Here is a 26,661-nt window from a genome sequence, read left to right as displayed (position 1 = left end):
CCTATGCAAGTCTCTTTAGATAATGTACTCGTCACGTGATCTACTTTCATTTTCTGCCCTCTTAGCGTACAGAGGTACCGGTCTGTGAAAAATACCGCATACAATCAAAAATTGAAAATAAAACCATATTGCTTTGGTTTATTGGAACAATTACTTCATCAAACCAATATAGTTTTTGTGATACAATGCTTCGTTAAATGATTACTAAGCAAAAATGATACGCTGAACTGAATTGGAACTCTTTCGCGCATCGTAAGTGCGCAGGGAACAAGAGGTCGCCATATTGAGGTATTGTTTTGGATCGAAGGGTCGTAAAGATAGAGGGGGTCCTGTATTCTAGCCGCTCCTGACAAAAGAATACTGACCAAGAGGCAAGCTGGACAAGTTACCGGAGTATCTCCGAGATACTATGGACTGGTTTATGGGGTGAGTAAAACCCGTCAAATTACACAAGCAAAACATTGAATCGTCAGAACTTGACATCGATTTTTGATCGTCTGCCAGAATGGTAAAATACAGGTCCTGATACTGCTGCAAGACGTATTCCGTGGTTTTCTGGCATATTCACTTAACATATAGCGATGCCATTGTCCATGATTGGCCTGCGGAATAAATGTCTTTGAAATTACCAACGAGGGAAAGTAATTGACCTACATTCACTGCAGATGTCATAGGTGCACCTGTTGTTGTTGATGATGCTGACTGCCGGATTGATCGATTCGCCTCAAAATGGAAAATCCACGGCATTCCATTCGGTAAATGGACCAATATGAAGACAGAAATATGTATACAAAATAAAATAAATGTGATTGTATAGGTATAAGCAGATAAATGTATAATTTAAATTTCCACCTTTTAAGGCTAAACATAAAGCAAACGAACAGTGGTGAGGTAAAATCTTTCTGTGTATATCAAAAGGTTTGATATCAGTCAAAAGGAGTATCACCTCCATAGATTTTCCATAATGAGTATATGTATTAAATTTGCCTGGCATTTTGCGATTAAATTGTCATGCAAGACTTTAAGCTAGAAACTTTTCGATGCAGCAATTTTTCCATCTGTAGTCACACTTATGGGAAAGAAAACAGAAATTGAACTTGGACATCTAGCATGATAGTACACTGGCTAACAGCTCTGTCAAAGTGTAACCCTGGTAAAATACTAGCCGCAATATACCACTTGGCTAGAGAGAACTTCTCTTTAGCTTGATTGGTTGAGCATCAGACTAGAAAGTCAGGGGTCCCGGGTTCGATTCCTAGCGGAGGCATTAAAATAAATAATGACCTCTGTTACAAAAGCATATGCTCCATTAGCTGTGTGACTGAGATCATATTAAACACAATTTCCAGTAGGCCAATGTTGAACAAGTAAATGTAGTGAAATTGGAGACAGAAAACTTACAGCAAAACAAGATTGGAATTCAAAACCTTAAACGGAAAAGCAACCAAATTCAAACTTTCAATCTCAAAATCTGAAGTACAAAAAATGGAAGTGGTGGTATTCACACTCATTACCTCCAATCTAAAGGTTGATCCTTCAAAAATATAGTAAACATTTTAGCAACAATTTGTTACTTACAGCAAAATAATTCACTGTCTAGACAAAGTATGTTTCATCCCTTGCAACAAGCTGCATAAAATAGATCTAGAATGACCAAAAAAAGTAATTGCTTGATGTATTTTCACATTCTGCATGAAAGTTTTAAGCACTTAATGTTATCAGACCTGGTATCTGCACACAATTAAAGAAAGATTAAAAAAAAATTATTCTTGTATGTACTGCATAAAAGGGACATAACTCATACAGTGGTTTGATCAGAGTCAAAATTATGACCTTTAACCTCACTTGGAATAAAAAATATAACGAACATTTTTTATCATTTATATTTACATATATACTAACTTTATAACAGATCCTGCAAGAATTTGTGAATGCTAATAAATTTTTACAAATTTCTGTTTATCAAACATATATATTTATTGACAGATTGAACATTAATACAGTTATTAGAAAAAAATGGTGAAATATATACTAGAGTATTAACTCATAAAATTGCCACTCCAGAAGATTATTTAATTTTCTATAAACTTTATTTCCGCCAACAATTCACAATATAATGAATACATTATGTATTTCATGTTAATCTTTTCTAAGGATGCAAATGAGACACTTATTTGTTTATTGATGTTAATGTGTTCTCTTATTTATGGTCATTTGTCAATGTCAGTTGTACTTTTTAATTGTGTATTTGCTTATATTAAACTATATTGGGATAGCTTATGCATCTTTAAACCTGTGCTGGGTTTGTTTTTGGTGTATTATTAAGAAGGTTATATTAGATGTAAATTGCAGTGTAACAAAGGCAATTTGCATAAGACTTTTTTAGCTAGGTTTATAGGCCTGAACAGCTAGGACCATTTTGAGCCATGTGTTCATGTAGTAGGTGGTGGCAATCACGCTGAACATCATTTAGAAAAAAAAAAGTCACATGCCTAACAGAGCAATTGGAGTAAAGTGTTGTGCCCAAACTCCCACAGAAAAGAAGCATCAACTGTGCACCTTAGATATTAACCTGTGTTTATGTGGGCCAATTCTCTTACTCTTCTCTTAATTCTCTTAACTGAACTATCCCTGTCTCCAGAGTGATGTTTTATTTTATAGCCAAGTGGCACTCAGATGGCAGAAATCTAATCTAGTAATATTACTCCTTTTAATTACATTGAGTTTTATCATAGGATGATGAATTAAAATCTACTGTCAAACCATTTGGTACCATTAAACATTTGATTATATTTACATTTCATATATATTAGTACATATGTATGGAGCCTATAATAAAGCATATTTATTGAATAATCTAATAATTTTGTATATCAGGGACTACACTCTCAATTTAAACTATAAGTTAAATATACACTATATACATTGCTGTTAACCTGAAGTTAAACCTCTGAGCTTGATTTCTAAGCAATTCAAAGCAGGATAGACAATTTTTTTTAATAAATTCAAGAGGGATAAGGAAGTAATTGACTCTTTAATTACTGATAGAAGCAGTTTAAGAGCTGACAACTCACAGAGAAGACTCTTAACATTTCCTTAACGAGAAGAAAGTAAGAAAACTGATTCATAAATGAATTAAGTATTCAAGAGTGATAATTGAGCTGAAAACAGACAAATCAGCAAAAAGAGAACACTTTAGACAGTATATTCTACAGACATATTGATATTAAAATGAGTATTGGGGGTAATATTTTCCAAGAATTAAACCTAATAGAGAAGCAGTAAAGGGGAAGAGCCAACAACATAATTTCAAGTAGGCGGTTCCGGGTTTCAGCAGGTTACCCAAAGGTGTGCAGGGCGGTTGTGTCGTAGGGTGGATCAATACAAGGTAAACAACCTACAGCTTCTGAGTATGTTTCTTCCATTGAAGCCTGACAAGGGCGAAACATGTTGATGAAGATCATATAAATTGAAGAAAAATACTCGGAATCTGTAGTGGTTTTTTACCTTGTAGTAAATCTTACAATTTACAAGTTACAATTGAGAGTGTAACCCAAAGAAAGCTACCACAATAGGAATCCAAGCATACATTGTAAACAATGTTTCAAGATGGGGAATGAATATCCATCTTGATAAATGTTACATGGATTGATTCACACAAAAGCCAAAGATTATATGGCTACTGCTCTAACAAGTATTCACAAAGTAATGATGCAGTAGGAAATCGGTGTTGTAGGGGGAGGAGGGAGAATGATTAGAAACAAAGCACACAGCTGACCTGAGAACCATGGATGAATGGGCACTGATCAATAAGATATGCCCCTCTACGAGCAATATTAGCATAAAACAAAAGTTGCAAACATGGACCTTGTTAATTAGTAAACATAACATTCAAATGATAATAAGAAAAACCAATAGCAATAGATTTATAAAGTCAAAATTTTCAAAAATCCATCTCAAATTACCGTACTTGCCTTCCACAATGATTTATGAATTCAGTATCCAAGTAAAGGGGTTTCCATTTCTTATCAGTTATTTTTGTAAGGAGGTTCATATGTGAAACCTTGTAATATTTGCCTTGGATGTTTAGAATGTCATATAGCTATCCATATATAACCTCTATGAATCATTAGGATTGGGTAAATAATTCACTCCCTGTTGGCAAACAATGCATTAGACTTGTTTGATAATTACAATCGGAGATTGAAGGACAAATTTCAGTCTCGCAAGATTCAGCATGTGATAAGCTCAATTACTGTGCTATTTCATGCTATGAAACTGTTCTGTTTCGTCTCAATATGTGTACCTCTGTGCAATTAGAGTGACCTCACAGCACTGAAGCAGCTGGCTCTTTTCTCAGATCTATTTGCCTGCTATACATGTCTGTCCTATTGATTAAAAGTTGTAATGCATACATTTAGGTAAAGATAACATTATTTCAATAGGTCCAACGAGAGTACTATCTAATACAAGTAATGTTGACAACTTAGTTATTTGGAAATTGGAATATTGGAAATTGTTAATATGCTTTTATATATTGCTGGTTTGATTGAATAGCCAGAATCATTTTGAAAGGGGGATTTTCTTATATCAGGTGGTTATTACTGTACTGAACATCACATGGGAGGGCTACTATATGCTATCCAAAGCAATTGCTTTGAATTTGTGTAAAATGTCTTGGTTATAGAGGCAACCATGACAGCTTTCAGAGAAAGTATGAAGCATGCTTGGGTGAAAGAGACTTGTGTATGGTTAAGCTGACCCCCAGGTGGTTGAGATGTCGGACCCAATGGAGAAATTGTTATAAAACTTTAGAATTCCATTGTGTTCACTTTCAGCCAAACATAGCAGGTCGAGCAATCCAGGCTTTATAGGAAGGAGAAAACTCTTTTAAAGATGGGACGTAACTCTTTCATATTGCTGAGCCTTAGTTTTTCAGTATCTGTAGCTTTAATTGGTTATATAATACTGCACATGATTGCATAGTTAGTTTGATAAATGAAATGATAGTTGATTAACTATTTAACTATAATTATTGTGTTAAATAATAAATAAAAATAAAAACATTTGTATGAATTTTATCATTGTAAATATATCATAACACTAAAATTATTTAGTAGAATCAATATTCGGTATGCAACACATTAAATAAATATGACATTTTGTTTGAGCTCCACACTTATGATGACTTCAGCATTTTAGTGATGAATATAATACTTTCAGCAACACAGTTTGTAATCACAAATCACAATCAATAGTACGAGGCCATCTGTTACCGAGATTTTATATGTTGGGGATATGATTATTCAACAGTACAGTAAAAAGTTATAAAGTTTCTGGATGTAAGGCTCTTCAGAATGTGTTTACAGCCGATAGATGCAACACGATTCATACGCATTTTCCTGGCACGAGTCTTTAACAAGAACAATATGGATGTTTTCTTCAGGTATTTAAATCTGTTATACTTCATTATTTGATTCACTGAATTAAGATCATAATCTTGTAGAAGTTAAGTTCGAAAGTCAGATTGTGTAAATAAGTGATAATTTTGCATATTTCAAAACAAGAAATAAATTGGCACTTGAAAAATTAAAAAAAAAATCCTTTTATAACCCTGGTAAAATACTAGCTGCAATATACCACTCGGCTAGAGAGAACTTCTCTTTAGCTGGATTGGTTGAGCGTCAGATTAGTAAACCAGGTGTCGAAGGTTCGATTCCTAACAGAGACATTAAAATAGATAATGACCTCTGTTACATTGGCGCCCATGTAGGGACCTGGGAATAGTACTTAGCCATGCCCTACCAGCATCGCTGTAACCCTGGAAACTCGAGGACGATTTATTTCCTGGAGGGGGAGTATGTAACCCTGGTAAAATACTTGCCGCAATATACCACTCGGCTAAAGAGAACTTCTCTTTAGCTCGATTGGTTGAGCGTCAGATTAGTAAACAAGGGGTCCCGGGTTTGATTCCTAGAGGAAGCATTGAAATAGATAATGACCTCTGTTACACTTTTGTTACATATTTAAGTCATATATACATGTAAAACCACTGACTTTTTTTTATGAATGATTGATAGATGTTGAAAAAGAACAATTGGTTCTCTTTATATATACCATTCTATATGTACTTGGTCAAAATTAATGAATTGCTACTGAAACCACCGCTGTTTGATATACGGCTAAAGAGAACTTCTCTTTAGCTCGATTGGTTGAGCGTCAGATTAGTAAACAAGGTGTCCCGGGTTTGATTCCTAGAGGAAGCATTGAAATAGATAATGACCTCTGTTACACTTTTGTTACATATTTAAGTCATATATACATGTAAAACCACTGACTTTTTTTTATGAATGATTGATAGATGTTGAAAAAGAACAATTGGTTCTCTTTATATATACCATTCTATATGTACTTGGTCAAAATTAATGAATGCATGCTACTGCTTCTTAAACCACTGCTGTTTGAATCTTTAACAGTATTTGATTTGTCCTAAATTCACTGACAAATTTTATTCTTCTCATTGTGATATATGGAACTAGGCTACAGTATATAGCTTTTGATTTAATAACCTCTAAATGAAGATATGTTCAACTAAAAATTAAAAAAAAAAACCCAGCTGTTTATTTATTATGAAGATGGGTGGTTCTGTGGTGCATTGAAAATTCAAGTTGGTTAAATACCTGTTAATGCTAAATAATTAATTTCTTCTTTTTGAATGAATTGAAGTAGTTTTGTGATAAACACCCTTCATCAGTTGTTTTTAAACAAATTACATGTTTGTTTTTGCCATGCTTTATCATGCTTATCATAACTTTGAATACTTTCTGATGGTACAGTTACAGTCAATTTTATAGATAAAGTGAAACTTTGACATGTACTGGTCTGATCAGTAATGGTCAGATCAAAATATCACTTTGCTTTCTACCCCATTTGGATTATTAGGTCATCTGACCCGAAGGGTCCGATGACCTATAGTCATCATGCTTCGTCCGTCGTCGTCCGCCGTGCGCCGTGCGTCGTGCGCCGTGCGCCATCCGCCGTGCGCCGTGCGCCGTCCGTAAACTTTTCATTCAAACGACTTCTTCTCAAATACTAGAAGGTCTAGGGGGCTAATACTTGGCACAGAGGATACTGGCATGGAGCTCTACCAAGTTTGTTCAAATGAATGACCTTGACCCACTTTAAAGGTCACAGGGGTCAAATATGTTAAAATCTTTAAACAACTTCTTCTCATTAACCAAAAGGCTCAGAGTGTAGATATTGGGCCTGTGACATGCTGGGATGAAGGACTACCAAGTTTGTTCAAATGAATGACCTTGACCCACTTTAAAGGTCACAGGGGTCAAATATGTTAAAATCTTTAAACAACTTCTTCTCAATAACCAAAAGGCTCAGATTGCTGATATTGTGCCTGTGGCATGCTGGGATGAAGGGCTATCAAGTTTGTTTAAATGAATGACCTTGAACAACTTTCAAGGTCACAGGGGTCAAATATGTCAAAATATTTAAATAACTTCTTCTCAAATACTAGAATGCCTAGGGGGCTAATACTTGGCCCATAGCATGCTGGCATGGAGCCCTACAAAGTTTGTTCAAATGAATGACCTTGGCCCACTTTCAAGGTCACAGGGGTCAAATATGTTAAAATATACAAAGGACTTCATCTCAATAAGCAAAAGTCTATGAGTGCCGATATTGGGTCTGTAGCATGCTGGGAGGAAAGGCTACCAAGCTTATTTAAATGAATGACCTTGAACAACTTTCAAGGTCGCAGGGGTCAAATATGTCAAAATCTTTAAATAACTTCTTCTCAAATACTAGAAGGCCTAGGGGGTTAATACTTGGCCCATAGCATGCTGGCATGGAGCCCTACAAAGTTTGTTCAAATGAATGACCTTGGCCCACTTTCAAGGTCACAGGGGTCAAATATGTTAAAATATACAAAGGACTTCATCTCAATAAGCAAAAGTCTATGAGTGCCGATATTGGGTCTGTAGCATGCTGGGAGGAAAGGCTACCAAGTTTATTCAAATGAATGACCTCAACCCACTTTCAAGGTCACAGGGGTCAAATATGTTAAAATATACAAACGACTTCTTCTCAACAAGCAAAAGTCCATGAGTGCTGATATTGGGCCTGTAAGATGCTTGGAGGAGAGGCTTCCAAGTTTGTTCAAATGAATGACCTCAACCACTTTCTAAGTTTGGCTTGCTTTTTGTCAGATGACCGTTAAGGCCCATGGGCCTCTTGTCTTAATAATTACCTTCACTGTCACTGTTGGAACTCTCTAATGAGTCTTATCTGTTGCCTGAATGATGCAAGGATGTGTTAAGGTATCTAGCCAATAATAATTGAGGATATATTGACCAAGAAACATCTGTTCACATACTTGGTTGTACAGGCATTGATGTTTCCTGGGCCCTGTAACACTAGAGACAAAGTCGATATATTGATGCGTGATCTTAACATATTTGTTTTGTAAACTTTGTCATTTTTGTAGATGTTTCCCATTTCTATACATATTAGGCTAAATGACCAACAATCATTCTTTCATTTTGTGATATGTAATATATGAAAGCAGTTTACATGTGTGTTCTGCTCAAAAGCTAAGCTTTGTTACACCAAACATATAGCTAAACTTGCTCTGAAGTGAAATGGTTAAGTTGGTATCATATTAAATACTGTGTTTTGTAAGTATCTAAAATTGTTTCAGAAGACACTCACTGCTGTTATTTTTATATCACATTTTCTTCACAGTTGATAAAGAACTAATGATGTTTCCATTAATAGAAGATATAAAATTACAAGATACTTTATCACTTGGTGCTTTATCATTGATGGTCAAGATACAAGATACTCAGCAAGCAGGTTATAATAGAATCAAAAAGTTCCAAAACAACAGTAACGGTGCATACTGCAATGACAAGAGGTGTGGTATACCTACTGTACATGCTTTCTTTGTCTAGTATGTATACTGAACTACATAAACCCAGTTAGTACAGTTATACAAGGAGACCCCATCTGGTGTATGTAATTGAACATTGTGGAGCAAAAGTAATTAGATTTGTCAGGATGATGGGTAGCTGTTGGGAATCTGATCACTTCTTCCTAGCTTTCTAGTTTGTTGTATTATTTCTCATAGTAATAATTCTATTTGTTGTTCTTTATGTATAAAACCCTGTTTAATGTTTGTTTCTAAACCTGCAGCTTTCAGGTTTCCAACTCTTTATATACATTGAAGTCTAGCTCATCTTTAGCTTTCATTGGTTCCAGCCGCCCTGCTTTACTAAAGTGTTTTTCTCTTGATGTATTAATGATCTCCGCTCATAGCTCTGAATTGTTCCATTTTTCAAGAGTCAGTCATTTGTTTCTTCCACCTTAGGTTTTGCTCCATTCTAAGGCTTCTATGTAGACCTCATCAGTTTCAGCCATTAGGTACAATATCTTCCCCTATTGTAGCCCAAACAATTTCATCTGTACATTGTAATAATTCAAATAGTTCCTTCTTGTTGGTCAATATCTACAATCAAAGAAATATAAATACTTGAAATAGAATGAAGGGCTAATCCCAGAGAATGATGATATTGGAAACACTAGGTAAGGATGCCCCACATTGAACTTGAAGTTATTAGAAAGAGGTGACGGGTCTCAACAAGCTGTTATAATGGTATTAGTTGGAGTCAGTTTCAATCTTTATTATAATGAGATAAAGTTTACTGAACAAATATTGTATGATGTTATAATCAAATTGACAAACCTACAGGGCGTTCAAAAGTGAAGAACAGAAGTAACAATCTATTTAAGTAGTAGAAAGTTTTGTGAATATGCTCTGCTGATACTTTCATTACCTCAGGCACCTCAGCTTTGTTGTCATGCTTTGGTGTTCTGGTTCTTACTGTTGTCACCTCTTCAGTTCTAATTGTAGTTTTGCTGTTCTACAGCCTTCATTCTTTCTGTAAAGATTCCTTGTGAAACAAAGGATGATTATTGTGAAGACCTAGCCCAGAAAACATTGATTGTTTGGGAGTGTTGTCGTTGAATCAGCTTAAACACCTACAGTCACTAATGTTACACAACAATTAATGTCCAATCAATTTATTGAAATTTTTCAAGTTTGGTACACCCAGCAATCCCATTTTAATGAGACATTATTGGCACTTGGCATATTGCCAATGAAATCTGTGCCTTTATTTGTGTGGAGCTGGTATTTATCAATGCATTCCCTTTCCTGCTGATACAGCATTGGTGGTGATTACATAGTAACAGCAGTGTTTCCACCAGGATATTAAATTTAAAGTTTGAAATGTCTTGGATTCCCAAGTGAACAATGTTTTACAGATACTTATGCACAGTTCTTGAAAACCATTAATTAAACTTGATCTTGGAACCCTAATGGCCCTCAATAAGGTCAAACTGTCATGAATTCTTTAGTGAAATTGGTAGGCCTTTGTAGGATGACTCTAGCACCATTTTCATGTAGGAAGTTCTGTCTGTTCTAAACAGATAATATATGCTGTATTTATAAGTTGTTCATGATTTCTCTGCCAAGTTTAAATACAAAACCATAGAGAATAATTAAAAAGAATTGTCATCATTTCTAAGTGGCTATCTCATAGAGTGGCCAGGGAGGTGGAGAAACAAAGCCACTTACAATGTTTGCAAAGGGGCTCTCCCACAGAGTGATCATGAAAAAGTGTATGACTCTTTATGTACAATGTTTGCCAATGGGCTAGAGCATAGAGTGACTAGGGATGATTTCTAAGAACCAACAACAGAGGGGCAGGAGTGAGTATAACTCCTTCATGATGTTTGTTGTAGTACCATCCCATGCAGTGAATATGAATATTGTGAATAAGATTTTCCCTTGCAATGCTTGCCAAAACCATCTCCTTAGATGTGCTACATGGCTTTGTTTGGCATATAGTCATAGATAGTATGAAGTGGTATTGGTCAAAAGAGAGTATTATATACTGATATCTCTTCCATAAAAAGCAACACCGATACATAACCATAATGATACAGAGTATGACTTAATAAAGTTAACACGGAAAGCACATCCAGTGGCATATTTAATGTATACATCACTCCACAGAGCAATTCTTGCTGGTTTAAAAACAAAATAGGTATTTGTTGACAGGAAGAAATCACTTCTGCATACCTCTGTACCACACATAATATCCCTTTGAGTGATTGTGAATAATATAAGCTCTTATGTATAACCTCAACATGGGACTCTATCCCATTGAGTGGTAGTGAATAAACATCATCAGAAACACCTAGTCATTTCTACCAGGAGCTTGCATGAATGCATGTGTAGTTCTACAGGAAGATATGAGCATGTTTCTCTACCTGACAAAGAGAGGATCCAGGTAACTAAATTGTGTACACTGACAGGGGCACCACCATAGTTAATGCTGTACATCCAAATAGAGACAGATGAAAGGCAGGTCAATCGTCTTAAGGAAACTACATGAAAAAATTTTATGTTTTCAAAATTTAGATAATGTTTAATGTGGTTGGTATATCCATATATGATTCTTATACATACAAGTTTAATATAGATTTATTTTTACAAGGCTCTTCAAGGTTGTGTAATTGTATCACTCATGTGAGATGATGAAAGATTAAATGCAACCTGAATAACTGGTATGAGGACATTGTTAATGTTCATTCATGTTTATGTTCACTGACAAATGTTGAACTTAAGAAATATCCTGACTCAAAAGTCCAAGTATTTCTTTAGTTCAGCATTTTGTCACTGATTCAGTAATTTATAGAGTTTGATAGACTCTTATACAAACTTGTTTTCTATTTTCTCGTATATTGGTTCTATTTTTAATGATACAGTTTTGTATGATTTAGTCTCTGATTTTGGAGTTGGTGATACAGAATTATGATGTGTGATTTAGTCTCTGATTTTGGAGTTGGTGATACAGAATTATGATGTGTGATTTAGTCTCTGATTTTGGAGTTGGCGACACAGAATTATGATGTGTGATTTAGTCTCTGATTTTGGAGTTGGTGATATTGACTAGTACTTGTCAGGTACTTTTCCATGTTTTAGATGCTTTATTATATGAAAGATGTGTTACTGGCATGGTAAAAAACCAGGCTTGTTAAGAACCTTACTCAGAAATGTTATCTCATTTATCCTATCTTAGCTAAATCTAGAGATTGCATTTATGTGAATTCAGCTACTAATTAAGATTCCTTAATAATTTGTTTTTGTTTTGAAATATTTTAAAATCTTTTCCAGATTTATTCACTTCCTTTAAAAACTCAAATAAAACTGATAATGATGATGATGGCTGATAACATGGTCTGATTTATAATTACATTTGCTGTATTTTCCACTTTGGATTGAAGATTTAAACATGATAAATAGTGTAAAAATTCAGTTGCATTTGATTCTTTGCGGAAAGTGAATTTAAATTCATTATTCTGAGATCTACATAATTACTGTCTTTGGTGTTTTTGGAATGAGAGTGAAGACATGCTATTTACAAAGCAGAATATAATGCTTTTATTGCGTGGGTGTATCAGTGCACTTGGTAATGATGTCTTGTAGCCAAGATGTGTGTCTTGGGTTAGTGGCACGACCAGGTGCATGCAGTAGCTATGTTTAAGTGTGATGGATGAGGGGGGAGTAAAGGGAGCATCTTCACATCAAAGCAGTGAGTGTCAGGCCCCGTCTCCACATCAGAATAGAAACATAAAGGGAAAGAAAAGCATTTCCCCAGATCATTATCTTGAAGATATGGATTGAGATATCGAAATGAAAAGTCATCTAATTTTGGTGAAAGCCAACTTTTAGGAAGTAAAGAGTGGTGACATTTTGTAAACAGTAAATATGAACCCTTATTCCTGCTGACAGAAGTTTGATAAACATCATACATTGCACTTTAGGAAAAGAAAATGACAGTCACATCTGATGGTTTGTTAAGTTTTAGCAATTAGGTTAATTTGACATTAGTCAAATTTATTTATTTCATTTGAGTCTTGTCTGTTTGCTAGCTTTATCCCTCTTGTAAACTTTGTCATCCAGAGCAGTAAGGTTAGAGTGTCTTGCCAAAGGACACATTACCACTGGCTGGTACATTTCTCAGTTTTCTGAGCAACAAAAACCAGCAAGGGAAGAAAGTATCAAACCATGCATATGTTATCTTCAACTGAAATTATGTAGACACAACACTCAGAGCTATCTTGGTCTCCTTTTTCGTCAAGTCATCAACAGATTTTGCAGTTAGGTGTCATTGTGGCTAAAAACAATAGACTCCTATCATCTGTTTAGGCATTCTGATCTGAAGTAAATGTTTGATTCTCCAGAACTGAAACCAATAATGATGGAATTATTTTCTTTATTTATGACACTCTAGATTTGATCAAATTATCTGTATACTTGTTACTATTGCCTGTGATAATTTTGTCAGCAGTCTGCTAATATTAGCAGAGGAAAGAAAAAAGTCAGTCCATTTGTATCTGATTGGATTAGTCTTTTGAATATTTTATAACTGATGACAACTGTTCTCATTACTGAGAATAGCAGAAGAGAATAAAATATTGACTTGGTTATGATAATGAAAAAAGAGACTATCTTAAAGTTTCCTTTTTTATGCCCATCATTGCAATCACTCCAGCCACTCCATTCCTTTTGGAATTTCGATAATACCTTTCTTTTTAACAATAACTTGAATGAGTTTGTGTTGCAGGATTCTAAGGTCAAGGTCACAAGGTCAGATCATGTTTATAGAAAACATTGATACTGATTTGCAGCAAGCAAGGAGGGGATGCATTTAGTTACAGAGATAAAACAAAATAGTGGTTCAATTTTGAAACTATCAAGAAACCAATCATCTTATCTCTGAAATTTCTTGTATATAACAGGCTCTCTTTGATTTTGACAGTATAAATTTTAATCACTATTTCTTCAAATTTTGAACTTTGACACTTACTTGGTCTTTAGTTGTGCTTGTTCCATTTTGAAGCATGATTTAAAAAAAAAGAAAAAAGGATAACACATGCATGTGGCTTTATTCAATTTTGACTTTTAAAACTTTTTCTATAATTGTTTTTTTCCTGGATTTCTTTTTCATTTATTTTCTTTTTAAAAACCATTCTATACATGATAATGTTACAGTGTTCAGGAGTCTGAGTGGCAATTTTACATCTAAGAACAAATAACTAATGTATAAGTGATATAAAATCTCAGATTGTATGAATCGAGTGTACCCAGAAAAAAACCTGATTAAACAGAACAGTCAATATTCTCTCTTCTATAATAAAAAAAGGAAAGCAGGCTTTATATAAAGGGACCTTCTTTTTTTCATCAACAAAGGGACATAAATCCAAACAAATTTACATATGTACACAGCTTGATGTGCTAAAGGCAAGATGGAATGCTGTTTTGATATAAACAGATCAAACTAAATCAATAGCTATGACGTGTTTGGTTCCTGGCCTCAGGGAAGATGATAGATTCAGGCAAAAAGCCATATTAGACATTGTATGAAATATTCTAGCTGTGTATAGTGTGCCAGATTTGATTTATAAGTTTACTTACTGTTCAAAACAGTTAAAATACAGGATATAAAAAAACATAAATACATAAAATAAATTTCCTATTTTGTCCATATTTCATGTGGTTTTAATAACTTTGAGCCGTTGATTGTTCATTTGAATGCAGTACAGGTTTAAATGCCTAGTTAAAATTCTTGACAGTTTTAATAATTGTCATACATGTATGAAGACAAAATTTGCACTTGTTGTGTTGCTTGATTTATAGATTACATATTTAGGTAGTTTATTTTGATTCTACATTCACATCAACAACTGAACTATTGAATAAGACTTATTTTAGGAACTCCTTTTGCAATAGCTTGGTATGTGATCTGTAGCAGGTAAACAATCTCAGATATTGGGTTTAGTATTTAGTATGCATGTGATAATTATTAATGTGTGTTTGTTGGTTGGATGGGTTTATTGCCCCAGGAATATCCAAGGTCATTTGAATGTGGGGTCTCCCTGTAGTAGCTGGTGGCTACCTCAATGAATAACTTGCAGGAGGCCTGTCACATGCCATCTAGAGCAATCTGGGTGAAATGTCTTGCCCAAGGACACAACCACAACAACATAGACTGGACCGTTTCTCAGCTTTCTGAGAAACACAAAACATCATGGATAGAAGCATCAAACTTCACACCTCGGATCTTCACCTGATCTTCAGATGGTGGGCTGTTCAAATTGACTTGCGTCTGTGGTGCGGTGTCCATTTGTCTGTCCCGAAACAATTCTTATTAATGCTATTTTTTGAAAGGTATTTGATGGGTCATTCTCAAATTTCATATATAAGTTTCCCTTAGTCCCTAGTTGTGTATTGTTTGATTTTGGGGCTGTTATTAAAAACGACCAGTGTGAAAACTGCTGAAGACGAGTCACTCAATATAACACAGTAAAAAATCTTAACTATTTTTGGAAAGAGTTGCTGCATTCTTCCTTATCAATACAAACCGACTTGTTTTTGTTTTGCTAAATGATGTTATTAAGTAGTATTAAATTCTGCAAAGAAATCATGGTCTGCATTTGTGGTGGTGGTACTACATTAACATACAAATTTATAGCATGAATCAATAGTGTTGTGTTCAAATCCAGGTTACTTGGTATGAATATGGATGTTGTTGTTGAAGGAGAAACAATAAATGACAAACTTGGGTTTAGTGATTAAGTGCATACTGTGAAATCATTTATTTTCATACAGCTTTACTTTTGTTCATTTCATTAGTACTCTTAACAAATTCATGTTATGGTATTTTCCGATTATAATCCACACCTTTTTTCCTTACGATTCGGACATGCAGCTTATATACCAGTGCATCTTATATGTGGACAAAAAAATAAGGAGGATGAAAAAAAATAGGAAGTGACCCATACAGCAGTGCAAGATAGTCCTAAGTCTTTTTTTACCTCTACCTGCCCGTCACATGTTTGTGGCTGAAACAGATTGTCCAGAACTGTCATTTGCAATCCCATACAGGATGATTTGAAGATTGAAATAAAGATAACTTGTGGTTTTAATTAATCATACCTTTTAATATGAATCACAATAATGTCTTTTGGACTTTTGCAGTTACTTTGAAGCAATAGCAGAAATTACGATAGCCTTTTGCATACTTGGACCGATAGGTCATCAGGTTATAGGTCAAATTCTATGAAACTTATAAGAAATAATATTTTATTAGACTTCTTCAATATTTAACAGTACAGACACCACTGTAAACCATAAGTAATGTCAGGCTCTGTAACTTTATGTAGACAATCTGTGAAGGCAGCCAAGCCAAAGGAGTTTGATATATATGCTATTTTACATTTTTTGAAAAACAGCAACTCTGTGTATAATTCATTTGCAAACATTATTAAATGTTACACTGATGATCTTGATAAATTGCCCTCTGTTGTATCAATGGTCAGCATAACGGTCACCACTTCGTAAGAAAGTATGAAGCTTATATACCGTTGTGGCTTATAAAACACCACAAAACTTGAGTCTCATGAAAATATTTTATTTTACAGTAGCTCTGTCTTTAGATTGACTGTCTGTTGTTCAGAGATTTTAATTCTAGTTTTCATATATTTACAGTTTTATTTGTTGTAGTAGTATATCATTAGATAAAATCTACATAGGTATTAAATTAAGAAAAAAAATGATATGTTTATAATTCATTTGACATAAAATGGACAGAAACAATATCTCATCTATACACACAAACTGTCTCTTGTCATGAAAAAAAGGTGACTTGATATCTGCTTGTCGTGTTTTACATGGATGTTGTATTGGTTTTTATGGTAGACACAAGCTAACTATCTTTATAGACATACAAAAAAATGTGTATCTTTATGTCTACACAATAAAAAATGTTTCATTAAGGTAAACACTAAAACTTGTATATCTCTGCAGATACATTGTCTATTCATCAGTGTGTAACTAAGGCATTAGGCTGGTATAGCTTACAGGGATATGTACTTCTTCACATGTGGTTTTACTTCTGTGGTCAGAGGTCAGTGGCCAGAGGGTCATGTGGTATGCTTGACCTTTTGACTAATCTAGTCATGCTTTATTATAAAAGATTTGTCAACTTTATTTTTTTTTCATCCTTTTTTTTTTTAATTTAAATTTTGTGGTATTATTATCTAATTTCAAGTAGAATGCTTAATTTGCCTTTTAAGTCTAAACTTTAACCTTGTAATTTTCTTTTAATAAATGAAATCTACAAAGTCAATGTTCTTTTGACAATAAGTCTGTCAGGTGAGATTTTTTTTTATTGGAAATCTTGATCTAGTTTTTGAAAAGTTGTATGTGTACTCAAAAAGTTGTGGCCATTATGTGTGTAGATATGACCTATGCTTTTCGGAGAAAGAAATAGATCCTTTGTTGGAAACATTATTAATTATAACATGATGATAATGTTGATGTTCCAGGTACAGTTGTATGTCTGAACTTGTCAGTTTAATTAAGGTTGATGGGGAGAGAATGATGGGAGGGAAGCAATATAGACAAGGTTGTTCTGTGAGGAGGTGACAAGGTATAGACAGTATACATTCAGAACTGTACTCAGACTTGCCCAAGTATATAATACATGGAGAGGATTTATCAGTTTCATCATTAATCATCTCAGGTCTACTTTTCATCTGGCTGATATGTATCTGTCTGTCTCCTGACCCTGTAGGATGTTGCCTAATGTACTCTTTACCTACTGAATGAGATTAACTGGTTTATTTGTATGAAATACTTTTAAAAAACACATTTATAGAATTCAGCAAGAAGTTATGACTATAAGCCTTACAGAAAACATGTGCATGCCTTTCTGATTTCTGAGAATCAATTTTTAAGAAAAATATGTAAAAATTAAGCATATTGTTAATTTGCCAAAAAGTTTGAACAAGCTAAAAGTTTGAACAAGCTAAAAGTTTGTTTGCACTAAAATTAAATGCATTTACAGTACAATAAAAATAACATTTATTTAATCAATAAAGCACATCTCTGAAAAGTCTAGTAATAAATAACCTTATACAATGACTTCTTATTGATGTGATTATCAACATTGCATTCACAATTATTTTGACTGCAATCAAAATTTGGTAAGTTTGTATAATGGCATTGCAGACAGTGTCATTGACAAGAAACTGTTTGTAAATATGCTTTCATTACTGCACATGCTACAAATATTTTGCATAGTTTGAATTTCTGATTTTGTGGGTTGGCATCAGTTCAAGCATATGTAGCATGTTTGTATGTATAAGGTTCATGTATCAAATGAAAATATGGTTCCTCTCTTCTATTATAAAAACTACATCCATGACTTGCATGTGGATGTTTGTATCTAATACTATCAGATGTTACAGTAATGTAGGGCCATAAACTAGGGCAGCTTATTGTGCTTTTATTGTAGAAAAATTCAAAAACATGTATTTCGTTTACATTTTATTTTTCACTTCAGTTATTTTCATCCTTTTATTGATGTTTTTAGTGATGTTTTGAATTTAACTGTTGTATTTTAGAAAGCTTACATATGAGATGTATGTACTGAGTTGCGTGTCGTGTTATGGCATACAAACTATAAGATCCCAAATATAGCCATATGGTAATATAAGAATGGTATCAAGTCACACCATGGAGTGGGGTATAGAACTGGTAAAGCATTTCTCATTGTGTAAGAGAAGTAAGATCAATATATATATGTACAAGTACTTGACAGCAACTATTTATGACCACTGGCTTCCAAGACAGGAAGTATGATTCTTCGGATGGATGGTGTGTTTTATATCTCAAGTTATGTTGCTATGTTCAGAATTTAAAATGTCAACTGTTTGTATTACCAGCTTCTTTGTTTATGAAATTTTGGGGACCTGTATTTAAATCTATTGTAAGATTTTCCTAAGTTTGGAAATGATTTCGGAAAATAAGTTTCGATGAATCAGCATATATCATTGCATTAAACCAACCTTAAGAATAAATATTGCACAGTCTACAGTCACCCTTACTGTAATATTTTCTCAGGTACATCACCTGCACAAGATTACATTTGTATCAAAACTTTCCTGTTCCATATCAAATAGAAAAGGTATTGATTGGACCAATATTTTCATTTTATTATGATTTGAAATTGAACATTGTATTTTACTACCTTCAACCATTTATGGGAGTTTTTCTCAGTCTTACACTTATAATGGACTGGCACATTGATTTGCAATTGGAAATTTCGTGATAAGCATTAGATTGTGTTGGATTCTAGGCTACTGTACAAAGAAAAGCTCGCTGGAGTATTGCATAATTTTCATACACAGATGATCAGTGTTCAAAAGATCATGTCTCTTTATGAGAAGGAAACATCAAAAAGTCAACTTATAGAAAAATAGCATTTTGAGTTTCCCTCAGTGCTATCTTGATAAAATTTATTTGATTTCAATTAATTTGTTTTCTGAAAAAGTGTTGGAGTTACCAATTATTTCAAAGCTATATTCTTATACCTAACTTTTTATACTGAATACTATTTGGACCACACTTTTACAAAATTTGTTTACCTTATAATAAAAATATGGTCATTCTATAACTTGTATTTCCTTTAACATATGAATACCTTAACTTGTATGAGGAGTATTTATATATAGGTACATTTGTGTATAATGTCCTAATTAATGTATTAGTCACTGTTAACATATGTCCACACAAATACACACATGGTGAACAGTATATACACCTGTCTCTAATTACTGTTCCTGTATGTCATATTTTAAACAATATTCTATATCAATATTTGTTTTCTAACTTTTATGAATAAACTATGACCTTTGTTTTAAACATTAAGCAATGTTTTTTTTTATTAAAACATGCTTAAGAAATAGGTATACATTTAGTAATGTGTATGTTTAGATCATGTTTTGAAATAACACCATATTAATAGCTCCTTCACTAATTATCAAAAATTGATCTTTAAATAGAATTGGAATGTGATATGTCTCCTTTAACCACTGCAAAAATTACTTCAGGAAGTAATTGTGACTCATCTGCTTTTTTTTTTTACATATTTATATTTAAAGGAATGATGGTGTTTTCTTTGCCTTATTCAAAACTTAATCCAGTTAATCTGTGTATATCATTTACTTCACTACACCTGACTTGTGAAGTACCTGGGTTCAAAGTTCACTGTAGGGCTGACTCTATAAATAGACATGTGACCATGACACATGACAATGTACATATATTCTTATCTGGGCAATTTGAATACAACCTGCCCACCTTTATGAGCCAATGACAGACTAGGATTTGAACCGACCCATATCCTTCCTTCTAAGTTCTGTTAGTGTATACACACACCATGTGCTTTCATTTGGCGGTACAATGAGTCAGGTTTATTTACCCTTGTTTGTAAGTGTGTTCTGTCATGACAAATACAGAGGTATATATTGATGTTACAGTACTGACATCATCGATGAGATCAATTGATTTAGTGAAGTAGATACAGTGTCACTGTTTATTCCGTTTGTGGAACACTTTCATATTCAATCTTACTTTAAGGTCTGGTGATGTTAACACAAGGATTCAGGTTAAATTTCTGTTTGTTTGGGACATGTGATGTTTTGATCGCTGGACACAAGTGATAACTGTTACAGATAAATTAGGTACACCCGAGACTGTGGTCAGTATCAGAAGCGACTGTTATCATTATCAGAAGCGACTGTTATCAGTATCAGAAGCGACTGTTATTGCTGTCATCGTCATTTAGGCATGTGATGTAGCATACCTGTAGCTTCACATTGTGGGTTTTTCATAACAACCGGAGCTACAAATTAACACCTTTGTGATCTATCTGACAACACCACACCTTGTGAATTAGTAACAATATTTGTAACCAGTAGAATGAGTTACTCTTCTGAATGGGAATTATTTCTTGTACGAAACAACTGGTGATAATCCAATCAGAGTTTTCAGCTCATGTTGAAATTTGGAGCTTCATTCAAAATGACGACAGGAATGCTGTTCGTCATTAATTTATGGTAAGTGTTCTAATATTACTTATTTAAGGTGATTTTAATTGATGTTGATTATCCTAACCCTGAATTGTACTGTCACTTATATTTAAAAAGACAGCAGAAATCCCTTATATAGAATAAAACATATGGTCATAGTATCAGTATCTTTATTTTGATAATTTTACCATTTAGCATTAGCTGAACTGATAAAAGAAATTCAAACTGAATTTATTTTACAATAATTGTGAAACAAGATGATTTTATTAACTAATTTTGTTAGCCTGGATTGGAGGAAATGGGAATACCCAGGGGAAAACCATGTGGTCAAGCGACCACATACCACTTCACGGCCAAAGTTGACCGCCCCATTTGATGTAAATTTAACATATAAGACATTTCCTTATACTTTTTTTTATTGATACTTAATTACATGCATGCAATAAAATAGCATGCATTTTGTATCCTGTAAAATGTAGCAGCTGTTGTGTATGATTTTGTATCAGCTCCTCATCAATCTCTACTTTACTTGTTAGTGTTTGTGTTTGACTGCAGCCCTGAGGTGACAATTATCTCATCCATCCTGGTGTACATATACAGTTGGTGCAAATTATACAGCTCACATGTGTTCTACAGTGTGACAGCTTTCATCTACCTTTATATTTTTATCAAATCTATGGACTTCACTTATGGAGTGAAGTGAATAAAACATGCTTTTCGATAAAACAAATTTAGGTTAAGAAATCTGATCAACCTAGTTTCTTAATGGTAAAATGTTCTCAATCACCTTAGATAAGATCATGAGGACTTTGGGGGCTGCCCTAAAGGTAGGGCATAAGAATCGTTTCTGCTTCCCCTAAACTTGCATTTTTATATTTTCTGTCTTTTCTAAAGGTCCTTCTTCCTTTCTTGTTTTAACACTGTGTCACTACTGGCCTTTTGTTGAGTGTTTGCCCCAGTGAGGAAAGCTTTCCGTTCTGTCCCCAAACCAGAATCTTTTAAGATAGTAGTTATTAACTTGTTGCTAGACTTTGAGCATTCTGGAAGAGTAACAACTGATTTACCTGTTGTCAGTATAATGTGGCATGGTGGAGTATCCTACAAGGGGCCTTATGCTGTATACTTCATTGTTGTACCACGATCACAAGGAGAAAGAATATATTGAATGCATTTTAGCTTCCTAAAAAATCATGTACATGTAATACATACATTCTCCCTGCTTAAAGTTTGGAGGCCATCCTTACATAATATAAACAAAAGCAAAACCAACTTGGGTGAAAATTATTTTCTGCATGTTGATAAACCCATGATCTCAAGCAGTTAGTGATAATATGTTGATGTGGAAGAGCTCATCCAGGCAGGTCACAATTTGCTTATTTCCTGTCTCGTCATCTGGTCACTCTACCACCATGAGTAACTGCATATCCTCCAAAATCAATGTGCATGGTACCAGACTGATACACTACATTTAATCATAGATGGCCATGATCGGAAGTCCAAAAAGGCTTTTAATGACATCAGTTTAGTGGAAAAGTGGAAAAAGTACTTGCATTATGTAATTAAATTTTATAAGCTATTACACATGATTTTATCAGATCCTGTCAATCATATCTAAGTTAAATACCATGCTTATCATTTTCACGAAGACTATACATATCAATCTCATAACTATAGAAAAGATGTTTATCATATACTGGCTTTTAGTGGTACCAAATAGAAGTTCTGTTTAAGATATTTTCTTTTGTTTTGCTATTTTTAAATACTTCGTCTTTTGTTTTTTATATGAATTATGTTTTGTTTTCTTTCCATGGAATGTCAGACATTCCATATGGTATCATTTGCAGTTTGGGTACAATTGAGGGATAGATTTAATATTTAGGTATTTCAGTTCCGTCCCCAACCTTACCCCTCCCCTACCCCTGTGTCTTTGGATTTCTCTTATCACATGATCTGTGAATGTGGTACTACACTATTGCTTTTTCCAATTTAGTCATCTGTAATAACATTGATATTAGTATCAGAATTTATTTAAATGTTTGGGTAAACGACACATATTTAGACCATATTTCACCATTACATATCTGATAAATTGATTGGAAAGTCACATGAAATATCATCATTTAATCGTGTATATCATATGACATTATGACAGATCACAAGATATGTAAGGTAATTGCTATGTGACCTTCACCTTGTTGTGAATATCAGTAATTGATTACCATAGTATTTGTTAGTATGATTTATCTAGATATACTTTGTCCACTTTATATACATTATCATCTCTTATCACAAGTTTCACTTGCACATAGTCACATGTATGTATGTACTTGATTCTGACAGATTTGACTAGACTATACTGTATACAAAGGACAAGAGATCAGGGTCAGAATGTTGTGTGTTTGGCAATGTCAATACTGAAAGTGACTGCCTAAACTTTTAGTCATATTTATATAGACAAATCCAATAGTTGGCACAAAAAAAGGACAGCTATTTAGCATTGGTTATGTAGACAGCTGGATTAATATCATACAAGTTCTAAGCTAACATATCTGATAGACAGAATTTGTACCATTCTCAAGGTCATGAACAGGCCATAGAATTTATGTTAGCTGCTACTTAATCTTACAGACAGCATTTGTACCATTCTAAAGGTTATACAGGGGATATAACTAAAGGTCCGTTGTCACCTGCCTTTCCAGGTAGAATTTCTGTTACCTTCCTAAAGGTCATGAACAGGTGATAGAAAGCTTAAGGTTTACTTTTGCCTACTCCTATAGGTAAAATTTGTACCTTCCTTGAGGTCATAAACAGGTGAAAGAACTTTAGATTTACTTTTGCCTACTCTTATAGGTAAAATTTGTACCTTCCTTAAGGTCATGAACAGGTGAAAGAACTTTAGATTTACTTTTGCCTACTCCTATAGGTAGGACCCTCCTTAAGGTCATGAACAAGTGAAAGAAGTTTAGGTTTACTGTTTCCTACAGGCACAATTTGTTTTGTTCTTCAGGTCGTTAACACTAAGCAGGTGATATGATTATCAGTTAAAAATTGTTTTGAAATTTCAAGCCCTTTGTAGTGAAAATCAGCGTATTTTTTTGACAAAAACGAAGAACAGGAATAGAATCTTATGTACAATTCTATCGATGTTTTGCATGAATTTCTTGGAAGGTATTTATAGCTTCATAGTTTGGATACATACAGTAGGGGATAGGAAAAAAAACAAGTTTATGTTAGTACTATAATATTGGTATATCTGTTTTCAATCTATTAAATTGGATGTTTTTTGCTGTTATTAGATAAAATAGTGTTTCCAATTCAGGAAACATTTCATTTTCTTTATTAATGTTTAAATATGCTGTCAATCTACTCAGAAATTGATGGGGTGTGTTTTGTAAGGAAGGGTGGGAGACTTGGTCTTATGTTAATAAGTGTTGTGGCTTCCTGCTTTGCCCTCTACATTTCTGTTTTACCAGATAACAAGATTATCACTAGTGGAGTAAAAATTTGTTTCCTGATGCATTTCTTAGTATAACGTACATGTATCATGGTTGAGATTGCTTTTGAAAGTTTAGTAAATTTAAAAAATCATGACTTCTTTAAACATAAACAGAAACATTATTGTAACACACCTTCATGTTGCTTTAGATTTCTTTCCTGAACAAAACTTATAGGAGATGATTGTTGGGATATTAGTCTGCAGAAACGTGATATTTTATATATTCACAGGTGTATACTAACTAGGCTTGTGTTATTACCCAACAAAGCCTTAGTACATCTGGAAAGTACAAAACTCACAATAAAACCTAAGCTTTGAAATCCTCTCAAACTCAAATCGTAAAAAAACATTTTTCCTCCAGATGTGTAGGAAAAGCTTTTTACTTTCCAGTAACCTGTATTTAGCCAGGATTCGTATTAAGCGTTAGTATTATTTTAGTATATCTGGTAAGTTATTGTTGTTTCTCTGAAACACACCAGTTGGTACAAGCTAACTATACAATGATGGTATCTGTGTTTCATTATCTGATAATTATATTATAACATTAAGTTAGATGTTGGAATTTATAGCATACTTTTAATTATCACTACTTCCCCTTGAGGTAAGATATAGTTCATGTGAAATAATCTTACCCTGTAAAACAGCCTGTGGAAAAAGTTAATGAAGCACAAAATTAACACATGTTGAGCTGCATTTGATGATGAGGTTGTGGTCTTTCTCAGGGACCATTCAGCTATTCAGAAAATTGTATGGTGGTAATTTGTTTTCTGAATCATGTTTACGGCTTTGTTTGAAGTTATACAAGTTCCAGAAATGTACAAGTGGCATACAGATTTAGCAACTCGTTGAGGCAAACCAGTGTGTTTTTACGATAATCTGAACCAGTGTGTTTTTATGATAATCTGTCAGTATTTTCTACCATTATATCACTCTTGATTGAATTCTATGTTTGAAAGGACTCATACAATATGACTGTATCTTTGCAAGAATAGTTTTCTGAAGATTTGCTTATTGTCCATTGATGACACTGGACACAATGTACACATACCACAAGGATAATTTTTAGGCTTGGCCTATCTTAATTTGTCAGGTACATCCAACCAAATGTAAATTTAATTGTATAAAACTAGTTAGTGGCTTTCCAATATTAGTCTAAAATATACATAGAGTAATAATAAAACATTGAAGTGAAATTCATAATCATTCTTCAATTGCTTTAGAAACCTAAGTGGTCTGAGTGGAATCTTTACATAATAGTCTCATCTTCAGTTCATGGTAGCCGATTTCTGATACAAAATGTTTGACATGATTCTCTCTCACTTCATTTGAATAGTAGTGATATCAAGTGTCATGTATTCAGAATAACATTACTATAGACAGAACGTTGCATAATACAGGATACTATGTTAACCAGATCATGGATAGTACACCTGGCTCGGGCCACACCTGCTCACTTCCCAGAACCTGGGGTCACAAAATGAGACTGTAATTTTACTCCTATTTTAGTGGTGTTGATAAGGATAGACGAAGATATCAATGGTTGTGTAGGCTTACTAGCACTTTTAGGCGGGAAATCTCTTACTTCCTGTTAATGTGTGTGGTTTTGTTATAGACATCTTTTGTGTACAATTTTATTGATAATTTTAATAAAATTTTGTCACATTTTTTTTTATTTATTTTTGGATTATTTGTTAATATTACAGCATAGTTATAGAATATGATATGTTGCACTGAATGAGCTTATTCATATGGAATAGTGAGCAGCATATTTCAGGGCATACATCATCAGAGTTTAGAATATGAAATCATGATTGACATGGTCAAACCTTGGCTCTATCTCACTGCAGAAGGATTCATGGCTATTCTGGTTTCTTGTTTACAGAGGAAATGACGGTCATAGAGTATTAAGCCTTCCAAATGTGTTTGAAGGATTTACTAGGTGTTTAAACTCCTTAATTATTTTAGAGTGTTACATGATTTTTGAACCTTCGGCACAGAAATATTGATTTGAAGGTGAAGACATACAGCAGTCAGTTCTTATTCCGGTTAACATTCCTAGACTTTTCACTTGGCTCACTTTTGGATGTTGTAAATCTTGATGTTAGCTTACAGTAGATTTGCTTACAATTGATTTTTTTGGTATT

At 33.8% G+C, this 26,661-nt stretch overlaps 1 protein-coding gene across 3 annotated transcripts in view; it reads left to right on the top strand.

Annotated features, from left to right (window-relative positions):
• The first annotated feature begins 288 nt into the window (after positions 1-288).
• Positions 289-26,661, top strand: part of LOC132558658 (MOB kinase activator 2-like) — a 51,154-nt gene continuing 24,781 nt past the window's right edge. Inside the window, exon 1 of one of the 3 annotated variants that reach the window (XM_060223435.1) lies at positions 289-426. In XM_060223435.1, coding sequence (XP_060079418.1) covers positions 410-426 — 17 coding nt within the window. In that variant the 5' untranslated portion in view covers positions 289-409. Of the gene's footprint in view, positions 427-11,331; positions 11,370-20,986; positions 21,049-26,661 lie in introns of those variants that run through there. The other 2 variants (XM_060223358.1, XM_060223287.1) reach the window with 2 other exon arrangements.

Source organism: Ylistrum balloti, unplaced genomic scaffold, assembly GCF_031769215.1.
Source record: "Ylistrum balloti isolate Yb309-2 unplaced genomic scaffold, AGI_CSIRO_Ybal_v1 Utg369568, whole genome shotgun sequence".
NCBI classification, from domain to species: domain Eukaryota; kingdom Metazoa; phylum Mollusca; class Bivalvia; order Pectinida; family Pectinidae; genus Ylistrum; species Ylistrum balloti.
Note: the sequence above shows the minus strand (reverse complement) of the source record. Positions and strands in the feature narration are given on the sequence as shown.